This window comes from Tachysurus vachellii, chromosome 18 (assembly GCF_030014155.1).
Source record: "Tachysurus vachellii isolate PV-2020 chromosome 18, HZAU_Pvac_v1, whole genome shotgun sequence".
Taxonomy (NCBI): domain Eukaryota; kingdom Metazoa; phylum Chordata; class Actinopteri; order Siluriformes; family Bagridae; genus Tachysurus; species Tachysurus vachellii.
The window spans coordinates 2,753,174-2,774,087 of record NC_083477.1 but is presented as its reverse complement, the minus strand read 5'-3'; the positions used below and the strand labels follow the sequence as shown (position 1 = coordinate 2,774,087).

At 41.4% G+C, this 20,914-nt stretch overlaps 1 protein-coding gene across 5 annotated transcripts in view; it reads left to right on the top strand.

The window, feature by feature from the left end:
* The window catches only part of si:dkeyp-72e1.9 (syntaxin-binding protein 4), a 21,922-nt gene extending 2,025 nt beyond the window's left edge, over positions 1–19,897 (top strand). The window contains exons 2-22 of one of the 5 annotated variants that reach the window (XM_060893099.1): positions 1,091–1,164; positions 2,777–2,872; positions 4,912–4,981; positions 5,246–5,320; positions 7,711–7,790; positions 7,927–8,047; positions 8,162–8,303; positions 8,884–8,990; positions 9,093–9,225; positions 9,283–9,364; positions 10,540–10,631; positions 10,712–10,808; positions 10,882–11,009; positions 11,127–11,219; positions 12,475–12,540; positions 12,625–12,801; positions 13,636–13,752; positions 15,256–15,305; positions 15,397–15,506; positions 15,906–15,963; positions 17,755–19,897. In XM_060893099.1, the coding sequence (XP_060749082.1) occupies positions 1,091–1,164; positions 2,777–2,872; positions 4,912–4,981; positions 5,246–5,320; positions 7,711–7,790; positions 7,927–8,047; positions 8,162–8,303; positions 8,884–8,990; positions 9,093–9,225; positions 9,283–9,364; positions 10,540–10,631; positions 10,712–10,808; positions 10,882–11,009; positions 11,127–11,219; positions 12,475–12,540; positions 12,625–12,801; positions 13,636–13,752; positions 15,256–15,305; positions 15,397–15,506; positions 15,906–15,963; positions 17,755–17,818 (2,032 nt within the window). In that variant the 3' untranslated portion in view covers positions 17,819–19,897. Of the gene's footprint in view, positions 1–1,090; positions 1,165–2,776; positions 2,873–4,911; positions 4,982–5,245; positions 5,321–7,710; positions 7,791–7,923; positions 8,048–8,161; positions 8,304–8,883; positions 8,991–9,092; positions 9,226–9,282; positions 9,365–10,539; positions 10,632–10,711; positions 10,809–10,881; positions 11,010–11,126; positions 11,220–12,474; positions 12,541–12,624; positions 12,802–13,635; positions 13,753–15,255; positions 15,306–15,396; positions 15,507–15,905; positions 15,964–17,754 lie in introns of all 5 variants that reach the window. The other 4 variants (XM_060893098.1, XM_060893097.1, XM_060893100.1 and 1 more) reach the window with 4 other exon arrangements.
* Positions 19,898–20,914: the final 1,017 nt, after the last annotated feature.

The window sequence follows — 20,914 nt, the reverse complement described above, 5'->3', positions numbered from 1 at the left end:
CATGCTGTATTTGTGCCATACAAGTGGATGTATGTGTGCCATGCTGTATTTGTGTCATACAAGTGAATGTATTTGTGCCATGCTGTATTTGTGTCATACAAGTGAATGTATTTGTGCCATACAAGTCAATATATTTGTGCCATGCTGTATTTGTGTCATACAAGTCAATATATTTGTGCCATGCTGTGTTTGTGTCATACAAGTGAATGTATTTGTGCCATGCTGTATTTGTGCCATACAAGTGAATGTATGTGTGCCATGCTGTAGTTAAAAGCATCTTCAGTCAGCACTTCATCCTGGTCAGGGTTGCAGTATATCAGGAGCCGGTCCAGGACCTGAGACAGAAACATAGCCTAGATGTGATGCCAGTCCAGCGGAGGGCATCACACACATGTTCACATTTTACTTCAGGTTTCTGTGGAGATTTGGCAAGAATGGAGATGGTTCCTGGTGACAGTTGACAATGGGCCAATAGTGAAGGATATCGGATACAGGATTACCTGAATAAACTTTTCTTCTCTCTCTCTCTCTCTCTCTCTGTATCTCTTTTTCTCTCTCTCTCTCTTCTCTCTCGCTCTCTCTCTCTCCATCTCTTTCTCTCTCTCTCTGTCTCTCTCTACATCTCTTTCTCTCTCTCTCTCTCTCTCTGTCTCTCTCTCTGTCTCTCTCTCTGTCTCTCTCTGTCTCTCTCTCTCTGTCTCTCTCTGTGTCTCTCTCTCTCCATCTCTCTCCATCTCTCTCTCTCTCTCTCTCTCTCTCTCTGTCTCTCTCTCTCTCTCTCTCTCTCTGTGTCTCTCTCCATTTCTCTTTCTCTCTCTCTCTCTCTCTCTCTCTCTCTCTCTCTCTGTGTCTCTCTCTCTCTCTCTCTCTCTCTCTTGCTCTGTCGCTCTCTCTCTCTCTCTCTTGCTCTGTCGCTCTCTCTCTCTGTCTCTCTCTCTCTTGCTCTGTCGCTCTCTCTCTCTCTCTCTTGCTCTGTCGCTCTCTCTCTCTGTCTCTCTCTCTCTCTCTCTCTCTCTCTCTGTGTCTCTCTCACTCTCTCACTCTCTCTCTCTCTCTCTCTCTCTCTCTCTCTCTCTCTCTCTGTGTGCAGGACATTGATGGGGCCATATGGAGACGATCGAGCTGTACATTTGATACAGTTTTCAGACTGTGGGAATGGATTAGGTAAGAATGTCTGGCAAAACAGAACCAAACAGAACAAGTGGAATAAATACACAGAGTGATTTAAGGTTCAGGTGAAACAGGTGATTGTAATAAGAAGTAAGAAGATTGGAATCAGAATTCTTGTCATTACGATGTCGGCTTCCTTTAACACCACTACGCTTTCTTGGGAACTTGTATTTATCTATGAGCCCTGAGTTGGCATGTCAGTATGAAAAAGTTATGGTGTACATATAAATGTGAAGATTGTAGCAGCTCTTAAGAGACACTGCACTGTACACTACTGGTAAATACAGTTGTATTACCGTTGCTTCCAATTACAACTAGGATTATTGGTAGGAATCGAGAAATTCTGGGAAATGCTGTTCACACACACACACATTTGTCTATGATGGTCAGGTGAATGCCTTTGGCGATATTTTTTATCTGTACCAAGAATTTTTTTTATTTCATACATCTTACAGTGCAGGTGGGACTCTAAAATATCACACACTAGATATTTTGACTCTTTCATCACACACACACACACACACACACACACACACGTGCAAACACACACAACTTTAAGCCCGAAGGCTTGCGTTCTCTTTGTTGTATTTAGACTGAGCTCCGTGAGGCAACACTAAGCTCCTTAACACTGTTCCGCTTACAGCACACACTCAGTCCGTCAACATCACTGTGTATTAAACCCACTGCAGTCACACACACGCCGATGCACTTACACAGCAGAATGCATTACACAACATCAAACACGCTGTCAGAGAGAAGCCTTTTAGCTTTGACGGTGTGTGTTTGCGTTTTAATTATGTTAAAAGGGGAAATCCGTTAGGCCTCGATAACGCATCGCTCTTAGGAATGAAAATAATCCAGAAGAATAAGACATTTTATAAATATTTCTGAAGTTTTTCTGAAGTTTATCCTCCCATTTGAAGTTTGACTTTTTGATGATGAGGAGGATGATGATGATGATGCCATTGCATTTAGGTTCTGCACACATCTAAGATTTTACCTAAAATTACAACCATGTCATAAATGACCGTTTAATCATCTGCTGTAATCACACTCTCTATATCTCTCGAAGTGTACGGAGGAAATGTTTTGTACTAACACGTTCTACCAGAAAAAAAAAAATGCAAGAGAGCAGATATGACAAAACCGACATGGCGAAAGATGGCGTCGGCTACAGCAAAGGTTTTAGGTAACCTTTCGTATTAGGTTGGTGCATGTGATTTCAGACACAGTTTGCCTCACACCTCCAGGGTTGGGGGTTCGATTCCCGCCTCCGCCTTGTGTGTGTGGAGTTTGCATGTTCTCCCCGTGCCTCGGGGGTTTCCTCCGGGTACTCCGGTTTCCTCCCCCGGTCCAAAGACATGCATGGTAGGTTGATTGGCATCTCTGGAAAATTGTCCGTAGTGTGTGAGTGAATGAGAGTGTGTGTGTGTGTGCCCTGTGATGGGTTGGCACTACGTCCAGGGTGTATCCTGCCTTGATGCCCGATAACGCCTGAGATAGGCACAGGCTCCCCGTGACCCGAGGTAGTTCGGCTAAGCGATAGAAGATGAATGAATGAATGAATGAATGAATGGTTCTCACCCTAACATTCCCTTCTCTCCAGGTATCAAAGTCATCGGTGGTGTGAAGGAAGTCACCGGAGAGGAGTTTGGTGTTTATGTGAAGAGGATATTACCAGGTAGCCTTGCCTCCGCTGAAGGTACAGCGTTACTGCCGTTCTTCATTTTTATTTGTGTGGTGTTATGAATAAATACAGATGAGCAAAAAAAAGACTAGGATTTGTTTCAGTTTCAGGTTTATTGTCATGTGCATAAAGAGTTTTCAGCCAAAATTATTCAACGCCCACTGCAAAATAGCCAACAAATCAACCAACAACAACTGAAAATAGCTCAACTACAAATGCTTCTAAAGGTCCCCCAAATTCAGCTGATAATTCAACTCTTAATGAATTCTGCAATTCTCCAAATTCTTCAGTCTGCAAACGAGATGAATAACCAGATGCCAGTTTCTAGCAGAATCAGACCATTCCTCATAAACAATGGCCCCCAGTTCAGTAATATTTCTTGGGTTTGTGTACTTTGCCTTCTTTAAATCCCACCAGAGATTTTCTAAGTTGTAAACAATGTATGACGTGACCGTGGGACATATTGTACGTACAGTTACATGTGATTCTGAGCGTAACCCCATTGTTTTTTGCATCAGGTACCTCGGTCTGATGTTTGATGATCTGGCAACTGCCATCTGTAATATGCTGCTGGAAAAGAAAAGGGGGGGGGGGGGTGGCTCTCTTCTGCTTTGACCCATTTCTGCTCTCTGAGAAGCTCCGAGTGTTTGTTCATCTATAAAGCAGCTCAGATTTGTCTTCAACACTAAAATTCAGTGTAAGATCATCAACAGAGGGACAAACACACGTCTAAAACACACTGAAAGAACGACAGAGTCTGATTTATTTTAGATCGGACTCAAGCCAATGTCGAGTCTCAAGAACTGATTTTTTTTATAGATAATCTATGAATTAGGCGTTTTAGCGCCAGACTTTATAGAGTGTGTGATGATTAGCAGATTCGATCTATTGCGTGAGGGTGTTCGTAGTTGTCCGTAGTGTGTGATTGTGTGAGTGAATGAGAGTGTGTGTGTGTGTGCCCTGCGATGGGTTGGCACTCCGTCCAGGGTGTATCCTGCCTTGATGCCAGATGACGCCTGAGATAGGCACAGGCTCCCCGTGACCCGAGGTAGTTCAGATAAGCGGTAGAAGATGAATGAATGAATGGATGTACGTGATGAAGCAGAAAACCTGTATAATAAACTGAAAACGAGTCAGGTGTGTAAACCTACACTAAACACAGACCATTGACCACGGCTAGGTGGATTCCGGGTCTTGTGTTTGTTCGTTTAATCTGTAGCTTGTTTTCTCTGCTGTTTCAGACGAAGCAGGCAGAATTACAACTGAAATAAAAAAAAACAGCCTGTAATGTTTATCTGCCATATTCTTAATGGCCAGGAATCCTCAGAGAGATCTCTGTTCCTTTTCACCTCGCTCTAAAAATAAGCAGACTGATGTTGAACGCTTGCGACATGCCTTCACTTAGGAGAGATAAAAAGAGCACAGTGAGGTGAACCTGACCTACATCTGGAGAGATGTTTCTAGAATAAAGTACCATACAGTCCGTACCTTTTAAAGGTTGTCCTGATATAACACACCTGATGTATTTACAATTAACACACTTTTATTGATGTATGTAGGTAAAATCTGCAGTGTTACTGAGTGACGTGACGTGACATACAGATAAGTACAGTGACCCGTACTCAGAATTCGTTTTCTGTGTTTAACCCATCCAAAGTGCACACACACACACACACACACACACACACACACACACAGCAGTGAACACACACACACACCGTGAACACACACCCGGAGCACTGGGCAGTCGTCTATGCTGTGGTGCCCAGGGAGCAGTTGGGGGATTCGGTGCCTTGCTCAAGGGCACCTCAGTCGTGGTATTGCTGGCCCGAGACTTGAACCCACAACCTTTAGGGTTATGAGTCAAACTCTCTAACCATTAGGTCACGACTGTATAACACACTCATATTTCTAAGTGGTTAAAAATATACCAAATCAATTCTTTTCCCCAGGAAACAAATTCACATTTACAGAATACAGTGATGTCGTGTTTGGAAGGAGGGGCGAATTTTTCGTCACGTTAATTGTCCGTTTTATCGTTTTTTATTATTTAGGGCACCTACAGCCTGGAGACCAAATGTTGGAGGTGAATGGAGAAAGTTTGATTGGCGTAACGAGTGAGAGGTGCGTTTAATTTCTGGACCCAAAATGGTTTTAAAGCAATGATTCATTTCACCACGGTTACTCTGTGTGAGTCACATGATCGTTATTCGTAAGGATAACATAAATAATTCCTTTATTTCTATGAAATCTTTCAATGTAAACAAATAACCTAGAACTCAAAAGTGTTTGCAAAAGTCAGATTCTGTCCATCTGTCCATCCATGAAGTGTAAATTCAGACACTTGCTTTAATTAATAGAATTAAAAAAAACACATTTTTCCTCCAGAGCAGTGGATATTCTCAGAGCAGCTTCGTCCACAAACCACATGCGGCTTCTGATAGCACGAGATGAGGAAGCTCGGTAAGACACACACACACACACACATACACACACACACACACAGACACACACACACACACACACACGTAGCAGCTCCTTTTAGACTTATTTTCTTGACATTACTGGAGTCCTGAATTGATGACCAAAAAATACTTATTCAGACTTAATGATCACAAGCTAGATGTAGCTACACCGGGTGAAAGCCGTGGTTAGTGGGTGGGGCTCAGGGGCAGAAGTGAGCCAATCAGGAGATGAAGAACATTCCAGAACATCATCCTTACATTTTTGGAAATGTAATGTTCCAAATGTTCCATCTGAACATTTAACAATCTAAAGAGTTGTATTTCTCCATTTATGTGAAAAAATCCTTAAAGGTTCTGTGTAGAAACTTCCAGCAAATGTTGGAATCGGAACCTCGTGACGAAGCTGTTAAAGTAAACCGTGCACAGGAACGCCCTCGTTTTATGAGATTATATAATGGAATTAGGTTTCCGGCAGAGATGGGAGACTCGAGTCATATGACTTGACTCGAGTCAGACTTAAGTCGCAAATTAGAGACTTGAGACTTGCTTGACAAATATTAAAAAAAGACTCGACTTGACTTTGACTTGACATTCATGACTTGAGACTTGACTCGGACTTGAGTTAAATGACTCAGAGTCGGGGGACTCGACTCGAGTCAGACTTAAGTCGCAAATTTGAGACTTGCTTGACAAATATTAAAAAAAGACTCGACTTGACTTTAACTTGACATTCATGACTTGAGACTTACTTGTGACTTGCACATGTGTGACTTACTCACACCTCTGGTTTCCGGGCCATGTACGAGCTCTTAAAGAGGTTCCTTGAGGGTTCTAGATGAAGCTTTTAGGTTTAGAGTTTCAGTGCATCGCAGTTCCATCAACACAAATGAGAAACATCTTCGAGATTCACCCCACATCCAGTTCCCCTGATTTAAATCCAGTATCCATTGTTATGAGGGCTGTAGATTTCATAGCCATGTATGTTAGTCGGTAGACAAGCACTTGGTGTAATACCTTGCTTAGGGAAGCTATTAGCCAGCTAGCGATTGGTGCTTAGCTAACATACTCCACCAACTTGTGTTTAGGGAAGTTGGACACTTTTTGTTTTATTACTTCTAATAATAACATGTTCCTTACAGTATATACTGTACATGAAGCGACATAGATTACCATAACAGTCACCATAATGGGATGAGTTTCATCTGTTCTGGAATATGTGTAAGAGGAGAAAGAGAGCAGATTGCAGAGAAACTAAGCTGGCGATATGAGTGTGGAGTCTTTAATCCGTGCTCTGTCTTTAACCTGTGTTTAGAGGATTAAAGTTCTTCCACTTTATGGGTATGAAGGTTCATAGCCATCCAGGTCATTTACAAACGTCCGGTACAATAAGACGATTGATCTTGAAGATGTTTTGCATGATAGTACAGTTCCAGTCACCTTGACTGACCTCCAATCCTGTCTTCACACTAGCATGTAACTTTTTTGTTTCAACTATCGGCTTTAGTGGCTTTAATGGATCCTCGGACCAAAGGTATGTCCAGATTTTAGTTCCGTACTCGTAATTAGCTTGTATTTGTTATGATTTGGCTTTTTTTCCTTTAAGAGCCATTTGGAGTCTGGATGGTAGTTGAGGAAGGGAGGTGGATGGAGACAACTGGATGGATGCAGTTCAAGTGATTAATAGCAGTTGGATGAAGTTGATCGTTGACTGGAAGAAGTTGAAGTTGAATGAACACAAAGGAGTGAAGACAGACATTGGGATAGAGTTGTGATGGAGGGAATTGGATGGCGTGCAGGTGAAAGAGACACTTGGATGGAGGAAGTTAGATGGAGGCACTTGGATGGAGGTAGGTGATATAAACAGCTAGATAAGGACAGTCAGATACATATAGTTGGACTGAGCTAGTGAGAAGAGATGGGTAAATGGAGATAGAGGTAGATGGGTAGATGAAGGCAGTTGGATTGAAATGGTAACGTGAGATGATTGGATGGAGGTTTTTGTAATAAAAGTGCTGGATGGAGACATTTGAATGGAGGCAGTAGGATAAACAGTTTGATGGAGGCTGTTGGATTAAAGCTGTTAGAGATGGTCATCGAGATGCTTGATGGAGACATTTGATGGAGGCAGTTAAACAGAGTTTGATGTATGTAGATGGAGATGATGGGTGGATAAAGGAGATGGATAGAGATGATTAGAGGTATGATGTTGATGGTTGGTGGATAGAAACAGTAACTGGATCGATATGGATATAGATGTAAACAGCCAGAAGAGAAGAAAAATCCCGGAATATGAGGTTGCATTTTCTAGATCATTTTTTTAGATGTTTTGACGGTTCTCACACTGAATAACTTACTTTTCATTTCATCTCTTTTCATTTCATTTTCAAGAAAAGAATTTGCCGAACTGATGGAGAAATACGGCTCCAGCAGCAGCACCGGTTCCACGAGGAACTCGCCCATTCAGCACAGTGAGTCTCATGTTTCTCTCTACAACTTCCTGTCTGTGCAGCCACAATTCACACATAGCACTGTAGTGTATGATGTAGTGTATGATATCAGATCATCAGAGCAAGTCGGACAGTTTGGTTTCCTGTCTTAAAGCAGGCAGATATTTGGACAGCACATCGTCAGGGTCCTCGTCCAGATCCCAAAGTCCTCTGCCGCTCAGTCCAGCTGGGTCTCAGAACGCATACAGTAACACGGGACAGCTACTTTGCTCGCTTAGGTGTACATCACACACACACATATACACACACACACAGTTTCCTAATGGTCAGAATACATGGTATGGTATACATGCATTTGTTTGTTTTGAGTGTGTGTGTGTGTGTGTGTGCAGTCACCCAGGTGAAGGTGTGATCCAACTGATCTCAGTGGTTCGCTCCAGCACTCTGGGTATCTCAATCAGCGGAGGCTCCAACAGACCAGACGGCCCAGAGGTGTTCATACAGGAAGTGATGTCAGGAGGAGACTGTCATCGGGTAACACGCGCTCTCTTTACAAAGATACCATTCAAATACGTGTGTTTTTGTGGAATTAAAATACCACACAGATACCAACTTTACCTGTAACACTGAGTAAACGTAGAGGTCTGAGGCATTCAGCGTTTTAGTGCCAGACATTATCGAGTGTGTGATTATTAGCAGATTCGATCTGTTGCGTGACGGGGGCACGGTGGCTTAGTGGTTAGCACGTTCGCCTCACACCTCCAGGGTTGGGGGTTCGATTCCCGCCTCCGCCTTGTGTGTGTGGAGTTTGCATGTTCTCCCCGTGCCTCAGGGGTTTCCTCCGGGTACTCCGGTTTCCTCCCCCGGTCCAAAGACATGCATGGTAGGTTGATTGGCTTTGTAGGTTGATCTTTGGAGAAATTGTCCGTAGTGTGTGATTGTGTGAGTGAATGAGAGTGTGTGTGCCCTGTGATGGGTTGGCACTCCGTCCAGGGTGTATCCTGCTTTGATGCCCGATGACGCCTGAGATAGGCACAGGCTCCCCGTGACCCGAGGTAGTTCGGATAAGCGGTAGAAAATGAGTGAGTGTGAGTGAGAGATCTGTTGCGTGCAGGATGGACGTCTCAGAGCAGGAGATCAGCTCATCGCCATAAACAAGGAGGCGCTCATCGGAGTCACACATGAAGAAGCCAAAAGCACCATCAACAGAGTGAAACTCAGGTGAAGAAGAACCCTGTGTGTGCGATGTGGTGCATTAGAACACACAGTATCAGACGTGTGACTGATCCCTAACTAATCCGTCGTCCTTTTGTTTCCGTGAAGCCGTGAGCCAGTGGTGGAAATCGCCTTCATCCCAGGGAAAGGTCATTTCCCTTGCAGTACGTCGTTAGGCAAGGTTCAGAAAGCCGGCGCGAACGGATACGGCAGGTTAAAAGTGCACGCCACGTCTCCTGAGGTGAGCACAATTCCACAGGAAAAAAAAACTATCTTTTCTTTTCATTTTTTTAATCAGTTTGTTTTATCGCAGGTTCGACCGGACGACACGGCACCGTCGTCTTCTCCCGACATCAGTCCTGCAGACATCCACGTCTCAGGTACAACATCGCCTTCACAATAAATAACCTAGTCTTCTGTACACGTGAGTTAAATCGTTAAATTAAGTTCCGGGTGGCAAAAGTATTGGCGCTCTTCAATACAAACTCTATGCTGATTCGGACCGGTCAAGAGGTGTCGCTTAATTTTAGTGCCGCTTTGTGACGTCTCATTAATTTTAAGATTATTATTAAGATTTATTCGTTCAAGGTTTATCAGCAGTTGAGTCCATTCACGTGGAGTTTAGCATTGTTGCAGGTTTATGTCCTTATCTGCAGCGCTGTGCATTTCATCATTTATTATACCAGGTGTTATAGGTCACAGGTCCACAAGAGCTACAGTAGGAACAGCCACAAAGATATGAGACCACACCATTGATATGAGGGGGGATGTAAGGTTTCTTTATCTATCGCCATGGCGACATGAAACTGACAGATTAGTGGGAGTCGGATATCAAGCGACGCCTACATAATAAATAATAAATAATAATCCCACGTCTAGGGGCACGGTGGCTTAGTGGTTAGCACGTTCGCCTCACACCTCCAGGGTTGGGGGTTTGATTCCCGCCTCCTCCTTGTGTGTGTGGAGTTTGCATGTTCTCCCCGTGCCTCAGGGGTTTCCTCCGGGTACTCCGGTTTCCTCCCCCGGTCCAAAGACATGCATGGTAGGTTGATTGGCATCTCTGGAAAATTGTCTGTAGTGTGTGATTGCATGAGTGAATGAGATTGTGTGTGTGTGTGTGCCCTGCGATGGTTTGGCACTCCGTCCAGGGTGTATCCTGCCTTGATGCCCGATGACACCTGGCACAGGCTCCCCGTGACCCGAGGTAGTTCGGATAAGCGGTAGAAAATGAATGAATGAAATTCATTCTCTTTTTTCCCTGTTTCTGTTTGGTCTCACATCCCTCTTTTCTGTATCTCTCACTCATAGCACTTTTTTCCCTTTACTTTATCTAACTTTTTTGTTCCTTCTTTTTCCCTTTTATCCTGAATTTTCTCACTTTGTCAGCTTTATTTTTATTCCCTCCTTTCTCTTGTTTGTCTGTCATCCATTTCAAAAGTCCTGCACGATGTAAGTCATCGTCCTGAAGACCAAGAGAACTTTTATTTATTTATTTATTTATTTATTTATTTATTTATTGTTTTAATGACTACGAGGTGTGTTGTGATTTTCTCAGCAGCTCTGACCACACAGAGCAACGGTGCAGCATCCAAACCCAGAGTATCTCTGGACCCCCACATACGCCTGCGATCAGAGAAACTGGACCTGGTGAGCCTGCAGAGCAGAATCTGACCATAATAACCTAGATATCGATGCTAACAGACCCATGATTATGGATCTGTCCTCAGGCTCTGTCTTACCTCGGACTGGACGTCACGGAGGATAAGAGGAGAAAAATCAGAGAGAGTTTGTCCACAGATCCTCAAGGGACGGTGTCTTATGGAGGTGAACATTCTCCCATAAACGTTGTAGAAGTTGATATTTCTGTGTCTACAGCCAGCTTTTCTTGTTTAATCAGAGTTTGTGGAGGCCACGCGTAATGTGTACCAGGATAAGCTGGAGGAGGCGGGGCTTGCGCAGGGACCATTTATGTTCTCCTATCACGAGGCAGCGAGTTTGATGGACACGTCGGCCTTCCACTCACCTGTAAGACCATAACGCTGATGGATTTGGTTTTCCACGTGTTCATTTCTGAACCATCTTCATTCATGCTGTAATGTATAACGGCGGTGTGGATTAATGCCTTGTTCTTCTCTCTTTCAGACGTGTGAGTCAGAGTGCAGCTACAGCAGTGAGGAGATGGAACACTGCCAGTCTGACGTCAAGCAACCACAGACACAGATAAAACAGCTAGAGGTGAAATATATCGTGCAACCATCCATCTGTACATCCATCCATCTATCCATCCATCCATCTGTCCATCCATCTGTCCATCCATCCATCTGTACATCCATCCATCTATCTATTCATTTGTCCATCCATCTGTCCATCCATCTGTACATCCATCCATCTATCTATCCATTTGTCCATCCATCTGTCCATCCATCTGTACATCCATCCATCTATCTATCCATTTGTCCATCCATCTGTCCATCCATCTGTACATCCATCCATCTATCTATCCATTTGTCCATCCATCTGTACATACATCCATCTATCTATCCATTTGTCCATCCATCTGTCCATCCATCTGTACATCCATCTATCTATCCATTTGTCCATCCATCTGTTCATCCATCTGTACATCCATCCATCTATCCATCCCTTTGTCAATCCATCTGTCCATCCATCCATCTGTACATCCATCCATTTGTCCATCCATTTGTCCATCCATCTGTACATCCATCCATCTGTACATCCATCTAACTATCCATCCATTTGTCCATCCATCTGTACATCCATTCATCCATTAGTCCACCTGTCTATCTGTCTATCCATCCATTTATACATCGATTCAAACATTTATCTATCTGTCCATTCATCTCTACATCCGTCCATCTGTCCATCTATCAGTCCATATGTCAAAATGTCTACTCATTCATTCATCTATCCATTTATCTATCAGTCCATCTGTCCATCCTTCCATCCATCTAACCATCTGTTTGTTTGTCTGTCTGTCGCTTTCTGCATCCATCCATTAGTCCATCCCTACATCTATCCATATCTTTCCATAAATCCATTAATCCATCAATCTAGCCATCCATCATTCATGCATCTATTTACCTACCAATCCATCCATCACCTATCCAGCTGTCTGTTCATCCCTTTATTTGCAGATTACTTCTGTTTCTTACCATTTACACAGCTGTCACTAGGGACATCCATGAGTCACATCCATGTCTCTCTGACTCTATGTCTGTTTCTCGTCTGTCTGTCAATCTGTCTGTCTATTTATCATCCATTTTCATCCATCTGTTCATCCATTTATCCAACACTCTATTTGGTATCCATCTCTTCATTCACTTTTCTACCTAATTGTTATTTATCCTTCCATCCATTCATTCATCCATCCATCCATCTGCCGGTCCTGACCTTTTATCTATCTATCCATCCGTTCAGTCATTCATTCCTCCAGACTGGAAATGTTTGTAAGAATAATTTTGTTTTTCAGGGTATACTGGAGGACACAGAGGACAATAAAAAATCTCTAGAGAAGGACCTTCAGAAAAGCACAGAGGTAAACACAAAGCTGGTGATGTCCTCATGGTGTAGAATGGTGGTTCTTCTGATAGGTTTCCATCCAGGTTTGTGTGTGTTTCAGAAATCCAATAGCACTGTGGAGGAGAATGAGGCGTTGAAGAGGCTTCAGGAGGCTGAAGCTGTTCAGATGCAGCCTAACAGCGCGGAACAGGACTATGAGGAAGTCATCCGGCTTCTGGAGGCTGAAATCAAAGATCTGAAGGAGCAACTTGCTGAAAAGAAACATACGAGTTTGCAGGTGATGAATGTAAATTAAAAAAAAAAACAAAGTCAACTATTTAAGCAATTGAATTTGATGTTTGTGTGTGAGGTTGTGAGAAATCGATGAAACACACGATTTTTTTGAGAAATAAATGATCACATTTGGAGAAAAACACATTTAATGAGTAGAGAATAAATTATTATATCCATCTCTCCATCTCTCCATCTATTTATCCATCCAACTGTGCATCCATCCATCAATTCATTCCTATATGTGCTAGTCCTTGCATCTGTCTATCTATCCATTAATTTATGCAAAGGTTTCCATCCATTTCTCTATCCCTCCATTCATCCATCTGTCTATCAATTCCTCTTTACACCCTTCATACCTTCTATTTGTCCATCTATCCATTTGTCCATCCATCCATCCATATATCCATCACTACATCCAATGTCCTTCCATTGTCTGACTATCCGTCTGTTCATTGATTCATTCATCTATCCATCCATTCACACCTATATGCATCAATCTATCCATCCAGCCATTCATCCATTCCTACATCAGACCTCCCATCCATTCATCCATCTATCCATCTATTCATTCATATATCACTCCATCAATCTAAACATTTATCGATTTATTCATCCATCAGTCAGTTCCTCCATCCATCCCTACATCCATCTGTTCTTCAATCCAGCTATCTATTCATTCATCCATCCATCCATTAATCTATCCATCCATGCATACACTTTTTTGCATTTCATACATTTTTCCATTATCATTTATACTTCCTAGTGTTACTGAATCTCTGAACATAATCTAAATAGAAAATCTGAAGCAGGTTATTAACGGGATTTTTTTGTATTTCAGGAAGATATTCTGGAATTGAACAAGAGGCTTTCTATTATAGACAATCAGCTACGAAAGTCAGAACTCAACAGGAAACATCTGGAAATCTCCAATAAAAAGCTGCTGGGTTTTGCTCATGTAAATAAATCATAACGAAACATCCGCAATAATGTTTAACACCAAACACATAATAATGTGTAAAACATTATGTATTTCCAAAAGAAGCTGATTGGTCAATGGATTTTAAGGTTTAAATCTTTTTATAAACCAGCAAACATGGAATATTTTCAACTTCAAGTTCACTTAAAGAATCTCTTTTAACCCTCGTATTTTCCTCGGGTCTATCTGACCCTGCTGGAAGGTTTAATGAAAGTTTAATGTGTCATAACTTGGGTTTTCTTCCACATATTTGCCTGAAATTTACCAGGATTGTTCCAAATTATGAACTTTGCAAGTAAAATTAATTTTGTCTATTTTTGTTGAACTATGTGTTTGGACCACTATATACTTTGCGTTTTGGATCCTCCCGGGTCAGTTGGACCCGGCCACATTTAGTGGGCCAATAGGTCACACTTTTGCCCTTTTCAGTGCAATGAACATACATACAGACACAAAAATTCACACATAAAATGTCCACTAACAGACGCACCCAAAACACACACACACACATGCACACACACATACACACACACAAATTGGGCATTGCATTTCATTAGGCCTCCAGGGGAAAAAAAAGCCAAATATTTCACCACCTAGCTGAGGGCAAAATATGATCTACCAAAATGATGCTACACACACACACACACACACACACACAAGCACTGGGCATAGCAATTCATTAGGCCTCCAGAAAAAAACAAACGCTACTCATTTGTATATATTTCATACTTGTTATATGCATTTGTCCAGTTGGGGGCAAAATCTGATCTACCAACAAGCTTCACACACACACACACACACACACACACACACACACACACACACACACACACAAATTTATTAAGTATAATAAAAAATAGGTTTTATTCACATTAAATTATGCCATGTTTATGAGTGGGGGCATTCAAGTCAATTTGACCTGGAAAAAAAACAGGTTTTATTATTTACTGACATTAAAAATGGTCAAAATGGTTTCAAAACAATCTCCTGGCTTTGAAATATACCAGCCTGTAATTGTGAATCAACTTTTGTGCCTCTATAGTGAAAATAATTAAAAATTTCTGTTTGTTTTTTTTTACTAAAAAAATGAGGCATCTTTGTACATAAGTATTGTTTATTATACCAAATATTAAAATTTATTTAGCAAAATATATGTTAATATGTTGGAAACAAGTTAGAATAAAAAGGTGAAAAAAAAATGGCTATCATATATACTTCATTTTTTATAAGCAGTCAAAAACAGACGTCAAGTTGACTCGGCACTCCTAATTTGCAGAGGAGGAAAATAGGAGGGTTAAACCAATCAGCTCTGCACGTTTTCCTTAAACATCGACTTAGGAGATAAATTTAGTTCAACAGAGGAAGCAGAGGATTCGTTAAGCAGAGAGAATCATCTGTCTAGGTTTTAATTTCAATTGTGTAATCATTAAAAACTGCTCCTTTAATGCATTTTAATACACATTTATAAAATCTTGTTAACAGAATGTTCATAAAGTCCTCACCGGTGGCAGATTATTTACGACGCAGAACGGGTGAGTGACTAAATAAATGAGTTGTTAAACAGATGTAAAAACCTGTAAACTTCGCCTTGTGCTGATCCCAAGCCCCTCCCCTTTGCACCAGGTCGTCCCCGGCAACAGACGGTCTGGAAATCTCAGATGCCACCCACCAGCTCGTGGCTGAGGCCGGCGAGCTCATGGAGAGGGTGTGTTCTCTTTGTGCAGATGATCACAGTGAGTCACACAACACACACACACAACACACACACAAATTGTGTCTACAAAACCAGTTCCTGTTATCAGCAGTTACTTTAGAAATGACAACAAACTGGATTATAAGAATTGCATTAATAGAAACCTGAAGATTTTATAAAATTTGTCATCATCTTCTAATCTGAAATCCAGATAATAACAGCGCTGTGTTTAAAAAAAATTATGATAATAAAGACAAATTATGGTAACATTTTATTAAGATCCATACGCCCATATATATATATAGTGTGTGTGTTTTTTGTACGTTGTCTTGACCGCATTCTCAGTGAAAATAATTTTTAGAATAACGAACCGTATTTGACTTTGAGAATTTTGTTTTTATTATTTATTTATATATATTTTTTTAACCTTTCTGTGCAGCTTTACCGCAGCTCACTGAGGGATCTATCACCGGTCCAGGGTTCGAGTGTGTGGTCGAGTAAGTTCATCAAAATATAACGTATATTCAGGGCGTAGTTTTTATGCCAGTTTTACATTTCCTGTATAAAATAAACCTACGCTCCTGTACACTTAGGCCACGTTCACACTGCAGGTAAAAGTGGCCCAAATCTGATTTTTTTTGGGGTCAAGTGACCAGGTCAGACTTCTTCAGGAGTAGTGTGAACACTCAAATCTAGCCCAGATCTGATTTTTTCAAATCAGATTCAGACCACTTCCATATGTGGTCCTGAATCAGACCCAAATCTGATTTTTTCCAATGTGGCCGCAGTGTGAACAACCAAGGCAGATTTGATGCGACTTTTACGTCAATCTACATCGACATTCATCACAATTATGCACCGGCGAGTTCGCACACAAACGTGACTACGCCTACAGAATGGATCAAATAATCAAAAGTTGCCCTCGACATCCGAACATTTTCAGAACACTGCGTCTCTGTGCTGCCATTACACAAACATTTAGAAAGAAAAGTGAAAATGCTTACTTCCTCCATAACCTCGAAAACATTAGCGCAACGGCGTGCTGCGTGTGACGTCATTGTTATTGTTCGTTTGCGCACGCGGGTCAGTCCGAAACAGCAAACAGTTCACACTGGTATCTGATATAGGCCACATTTTAAAAGGTAATGTGAACAGCCAAACAAAAAAATCAGATCTGAGCAAAATATCCGAATTGAGCATTAAGACTCGCAGTGTGAACGTGGCCTTATACACTACAATACGGACTGAGACAGAACCTCAGACAACAGCCGGTTGCCATGACGACCGCATTGCGGCGACTGTTTTTCAACGGTTATGTTTGATAAACCGTATATCACGGTATTAGGTCATTTGAAAAGTGGTCGATTTGTTTGAAAAAACAGATTACTTTCACATTTTTTGCCAGATTTTTTTTTTTTTTCAAAAAAAAGGCATGCCGTCAGCTAGACGAGGAGAAAAATAGGTTCATTTTGGCTCACATCACTGTCAGGCGCCGTCAGAATAATCCGCTGACGTGCTGCACTGTCTGTCCACATCTCGGGCTCCGACTGAGGCTTTAAAAAGTGCAGTGACAGGCTTATTTCTGAAAAGCATAAAACGTGAGCAAATAGGATTATCTAAAGCAGTTCTCATTCCTCGCTAATCAGAAACTCGAGAATCTTTTTTCTACGTTTGGATATTTATATCAAATCCTTTCGAGAGGATATTCATGTGTATGAGAAAAAAGTGCCGAGTGCGCAGACTTTCGGTGAATTCTAGTGAGGTCACAATGTTGGGAGTAGACGTGAGAAGAAATCTGACTAAAGAATACAAGAACAAGCTGAATTTATTTAAGGAATATCAAGAATTTGGCAACAACGAGTCCTGAGTGTCTACTTTTATATAAGCTTCATATTAACACCACTGTGGAGTGAGACATGAGGAAGACGTTCAGTCGTGGCCTAATGGTTAGAGAGTTTGACTCCTAACCCTAAGGTTGTGGGTTCAAGTCTCGGGCCGGCAATACCACGACTGAGGTGCCCTTCAATGGCTGCCCACTGCTCCGGGTGTGTGTTCATGGGGTGTATGTGTGTTCACTGCTGTGTGTGTGCACTTTAGATGGGTTAAATGCAGAGAACGAATTCTGAGTATGGGTCACCGTACTTAGCCGTACGTCACGTCACTTTCACGTCACATGGACACGAGACACACAGGAGGAAAGTCCAGTTTTTGGCCTCATACTTTTAGGTGCCATCATAATTTCAGTAGCCTCCTAAACAGGTGCTGCTGTTTGTGTCTTTGTCTCACAGAGTGAATCATCAGCCCCAGACGTCGTTTGCTGGAGTTCACGCTAAAGAGACTCGACGTCTCTAAAAGAGCTCAGACGCACGACCGCAAATCAGCGCAAGAAGATGATAAACACTAATCATCTTTTTATTATTTTGTAAACTCTGTTCAGTTCTAAAGTGTGTGACGGGTTTAATCAGACATCCACAGAGGGTCTCGTTTCCCTGACACGTGATCAATCAGTGTCCTTCTGAAAAGTGCTGTAATATTTAAGAGATGTTACACTCTGATCTGTTATTGTGTTTTCAATGTTACTGGTTTCTCTCTCTCTCTCTCTCTCTGAAACACACACAAACACACACATACTGTATATTACAGTACGTACACAGTGCATTACATAGTAACACGGTATACACAGTAATAACAGTCTGTACACAACAACTATGTTTTTAGAACAAATCCTCCTAACACTTTACATTAAGGTTCCCTTAACAATCAATTATTATTTGTTGCGTTAATTAATACGAACAAAGTACAACAATAAAATATTTGATCAATTTATTAAGAGATTTTAACATTAACACAATTCCTTTTAATGCATCCAACATCATTTTTTTGACCATGTGTCTTCAAAGCCCTGATATTTAATAAAGCTTCAAGCTCTCAGCCGAGTTGAGAATCGTACCCACAACATTGCTGGTGTTTTAGCCACAGCCGTGTTACATGTACCAGTGCATTATTCAACTAAAATATAATACTATAGTTATAGATCCCATCAGCGCCATCGTCTTCATGTGATTCCACACTGTAACTGCTTTACGTTAATTGATCACGCTTGTGAAAGTCACCATTAAGAAACAAAAGAAGTTCAGCATCAGCAACGAAAAACAGCCTAGTGGTTAAGGTGTCGGACTACTAATTGAATCCCAGGTCTATAAACCTGGGCCCCTGAGCAAGGCCCTTAACCCTCAATTGCTCAGTTGTATAAAATGTAAGTCGCTCTGAATGAGGGCTCCTTTCAATTGCAGTCAATGTAAACAATGTTTTTTTTTTTACTTAAATCTGACTGAATACATATTTTTTTCAGTATTTTCATGAATACACCAAAAAAAAATAATGCTAATAAATTAAGTTAATGTGTTAATTACCATGTTTGTTTTTTAAAGTGAACGAAACGTTTGCTTGACATGTTTATTTAATTGACTAACAATAAGTATATAAATTAGCAAAAATGTCATTAGATCATTACATGCTGGCCAATCGTAGTGAGCTGATGAGAGTAGCTAGAGCTGATTCTGTTCCACAGCCCTGTGATGCAGCAGGAGCAGCAGGTTGAAATGGTTGAATTTACATGTTCATTTGATTTATTATTTCAAAAGAAAGAAAAATTAATAAACTAATACAGTTGTTAATGACTTTGTTAATGTAACTGATGATGTATTAATGCTAAAGTTTGCAGTTGGTTTCATTCATTCATTTTCTACCGCTTATCCGAACTACCTCGGGTCACGGGGAGCCTGTGCCTATCTCAGGCATCATCGAGCATCAAGGCAGGATACACCCTGGACGGAGTGCCAACCCATCGCAGGGCACACACACACACACACACACTCATTCACTCATGCAATCACACACTATGGACAATTTTCCCAGAGATGCCAATCAACCTACCATGCATGTCTTTGGACCGGGGGAGGAAACCGGAGTACCCGGAGGAAACCCCCGAGGCACGGGGAGAACATGCAAACTCCACACACACAAGGCGGAGGCGGGAATCGAATCCCCAACCCTGGAGGTGTGAGGCGAACGTGCTAACCACTAAGCCACCGTGCCCCCCTGCAGTTGGGATGAACGTGTTAATTTATAACGTTCATTAAGGGAACATTAGAGTAAAGAAAAAACACAATACTACAAGACAACTTGTGGTGTTTGTCAGTGTGACTGTAGCTACACAATGGGTCAGATTGCTAACAAACACCAAATCAACAATGTGTTTCATATTTAACACCTTTAAACAACACCTGGTTCACGTGTGCAGTACACAGTGTGTGTGTGGTTGTGTTTAAAAGACGATTTGCTTTAAAAATGCTAATAATCATGCAATGTATCTACCTGTATTTTTGCTGGTTTTACTGTTTTTATTAAAGAAAGTATAAAACTTTGAAAAGTATTTTATGTTCCAGAAGTTTCAGTGTGTCCATGTTCACGTTTTATTTCGTAAGTAATGGAACACCGGCCTACATCAGTCACGTGACATGGTCGAATTTTCAAGGAGGCTTTGCTGATTTGTTTTTGTTTATGTTATGCTCATTCAGCGTTGGTTAACAGACGTGTTAAGCTACTAAGCAAGCCTAGCTAATTTTAGCGATCAACAAAACAGTGATAGTTATTAGATTAGACGTTAGACTTATTCTTCCAGGGGAACATTTAATTTTATGAAGGAAACATATGGCGTCTACGTGAACAGGAGATTTACACTTCAAGCTAGTGTGAAATCTTCTCACACTCAGTGTTAATCTGTCAGACTGTTAACAAAAACAATTATACTTTTGAATTTAAATCTAGCTTGCGATAATAAAGACTATGCTAATATTCAAACTTAGCCAATATTAGAGCTTTTATGGAATGTGTTGTAGGTAAATTTTAAAAATGAAAATAGTGAAAATAATATTGAAAATAGACCAAATTAATAACACCTTTACACTTTCATGTATCTTTTTAACTTACTGAAAACCTCCAGACCGAGTTAGACCAATATGTTTAATTCAACAAAACTCCACATAATGTTCATAATAATAATTAATAATCAATAATATTATTTATTTACTTACTATGTACATGTTTCTTCTAACGGTTCTCCCAATCGTTCCTTAACAAACAGAATGAAAGGGAGCAAATACCAATACAATAATTTCGGGGGAAGTCATGGACTAATGGTTAGAGAGTTTGACTCCTAACCCTAAGGTTGTGGGTTCGAGTCTCGGGCCAGCAATACCACGACTGAGGTGCCCTTGAGCAAGGCACCGAACCCCCCAACACCCCCCACCCCCACCCCCACCCCAGCTCTCAGGGCGCCACAGCATAAATGACTGCCAGTGGCTTCATGGTGTGTTCATGGTGTGTGTGTTCACTACTGTGTGGATGGGTTAAATGCAGAGAGCGAATTCTGACTATGGGTCACTG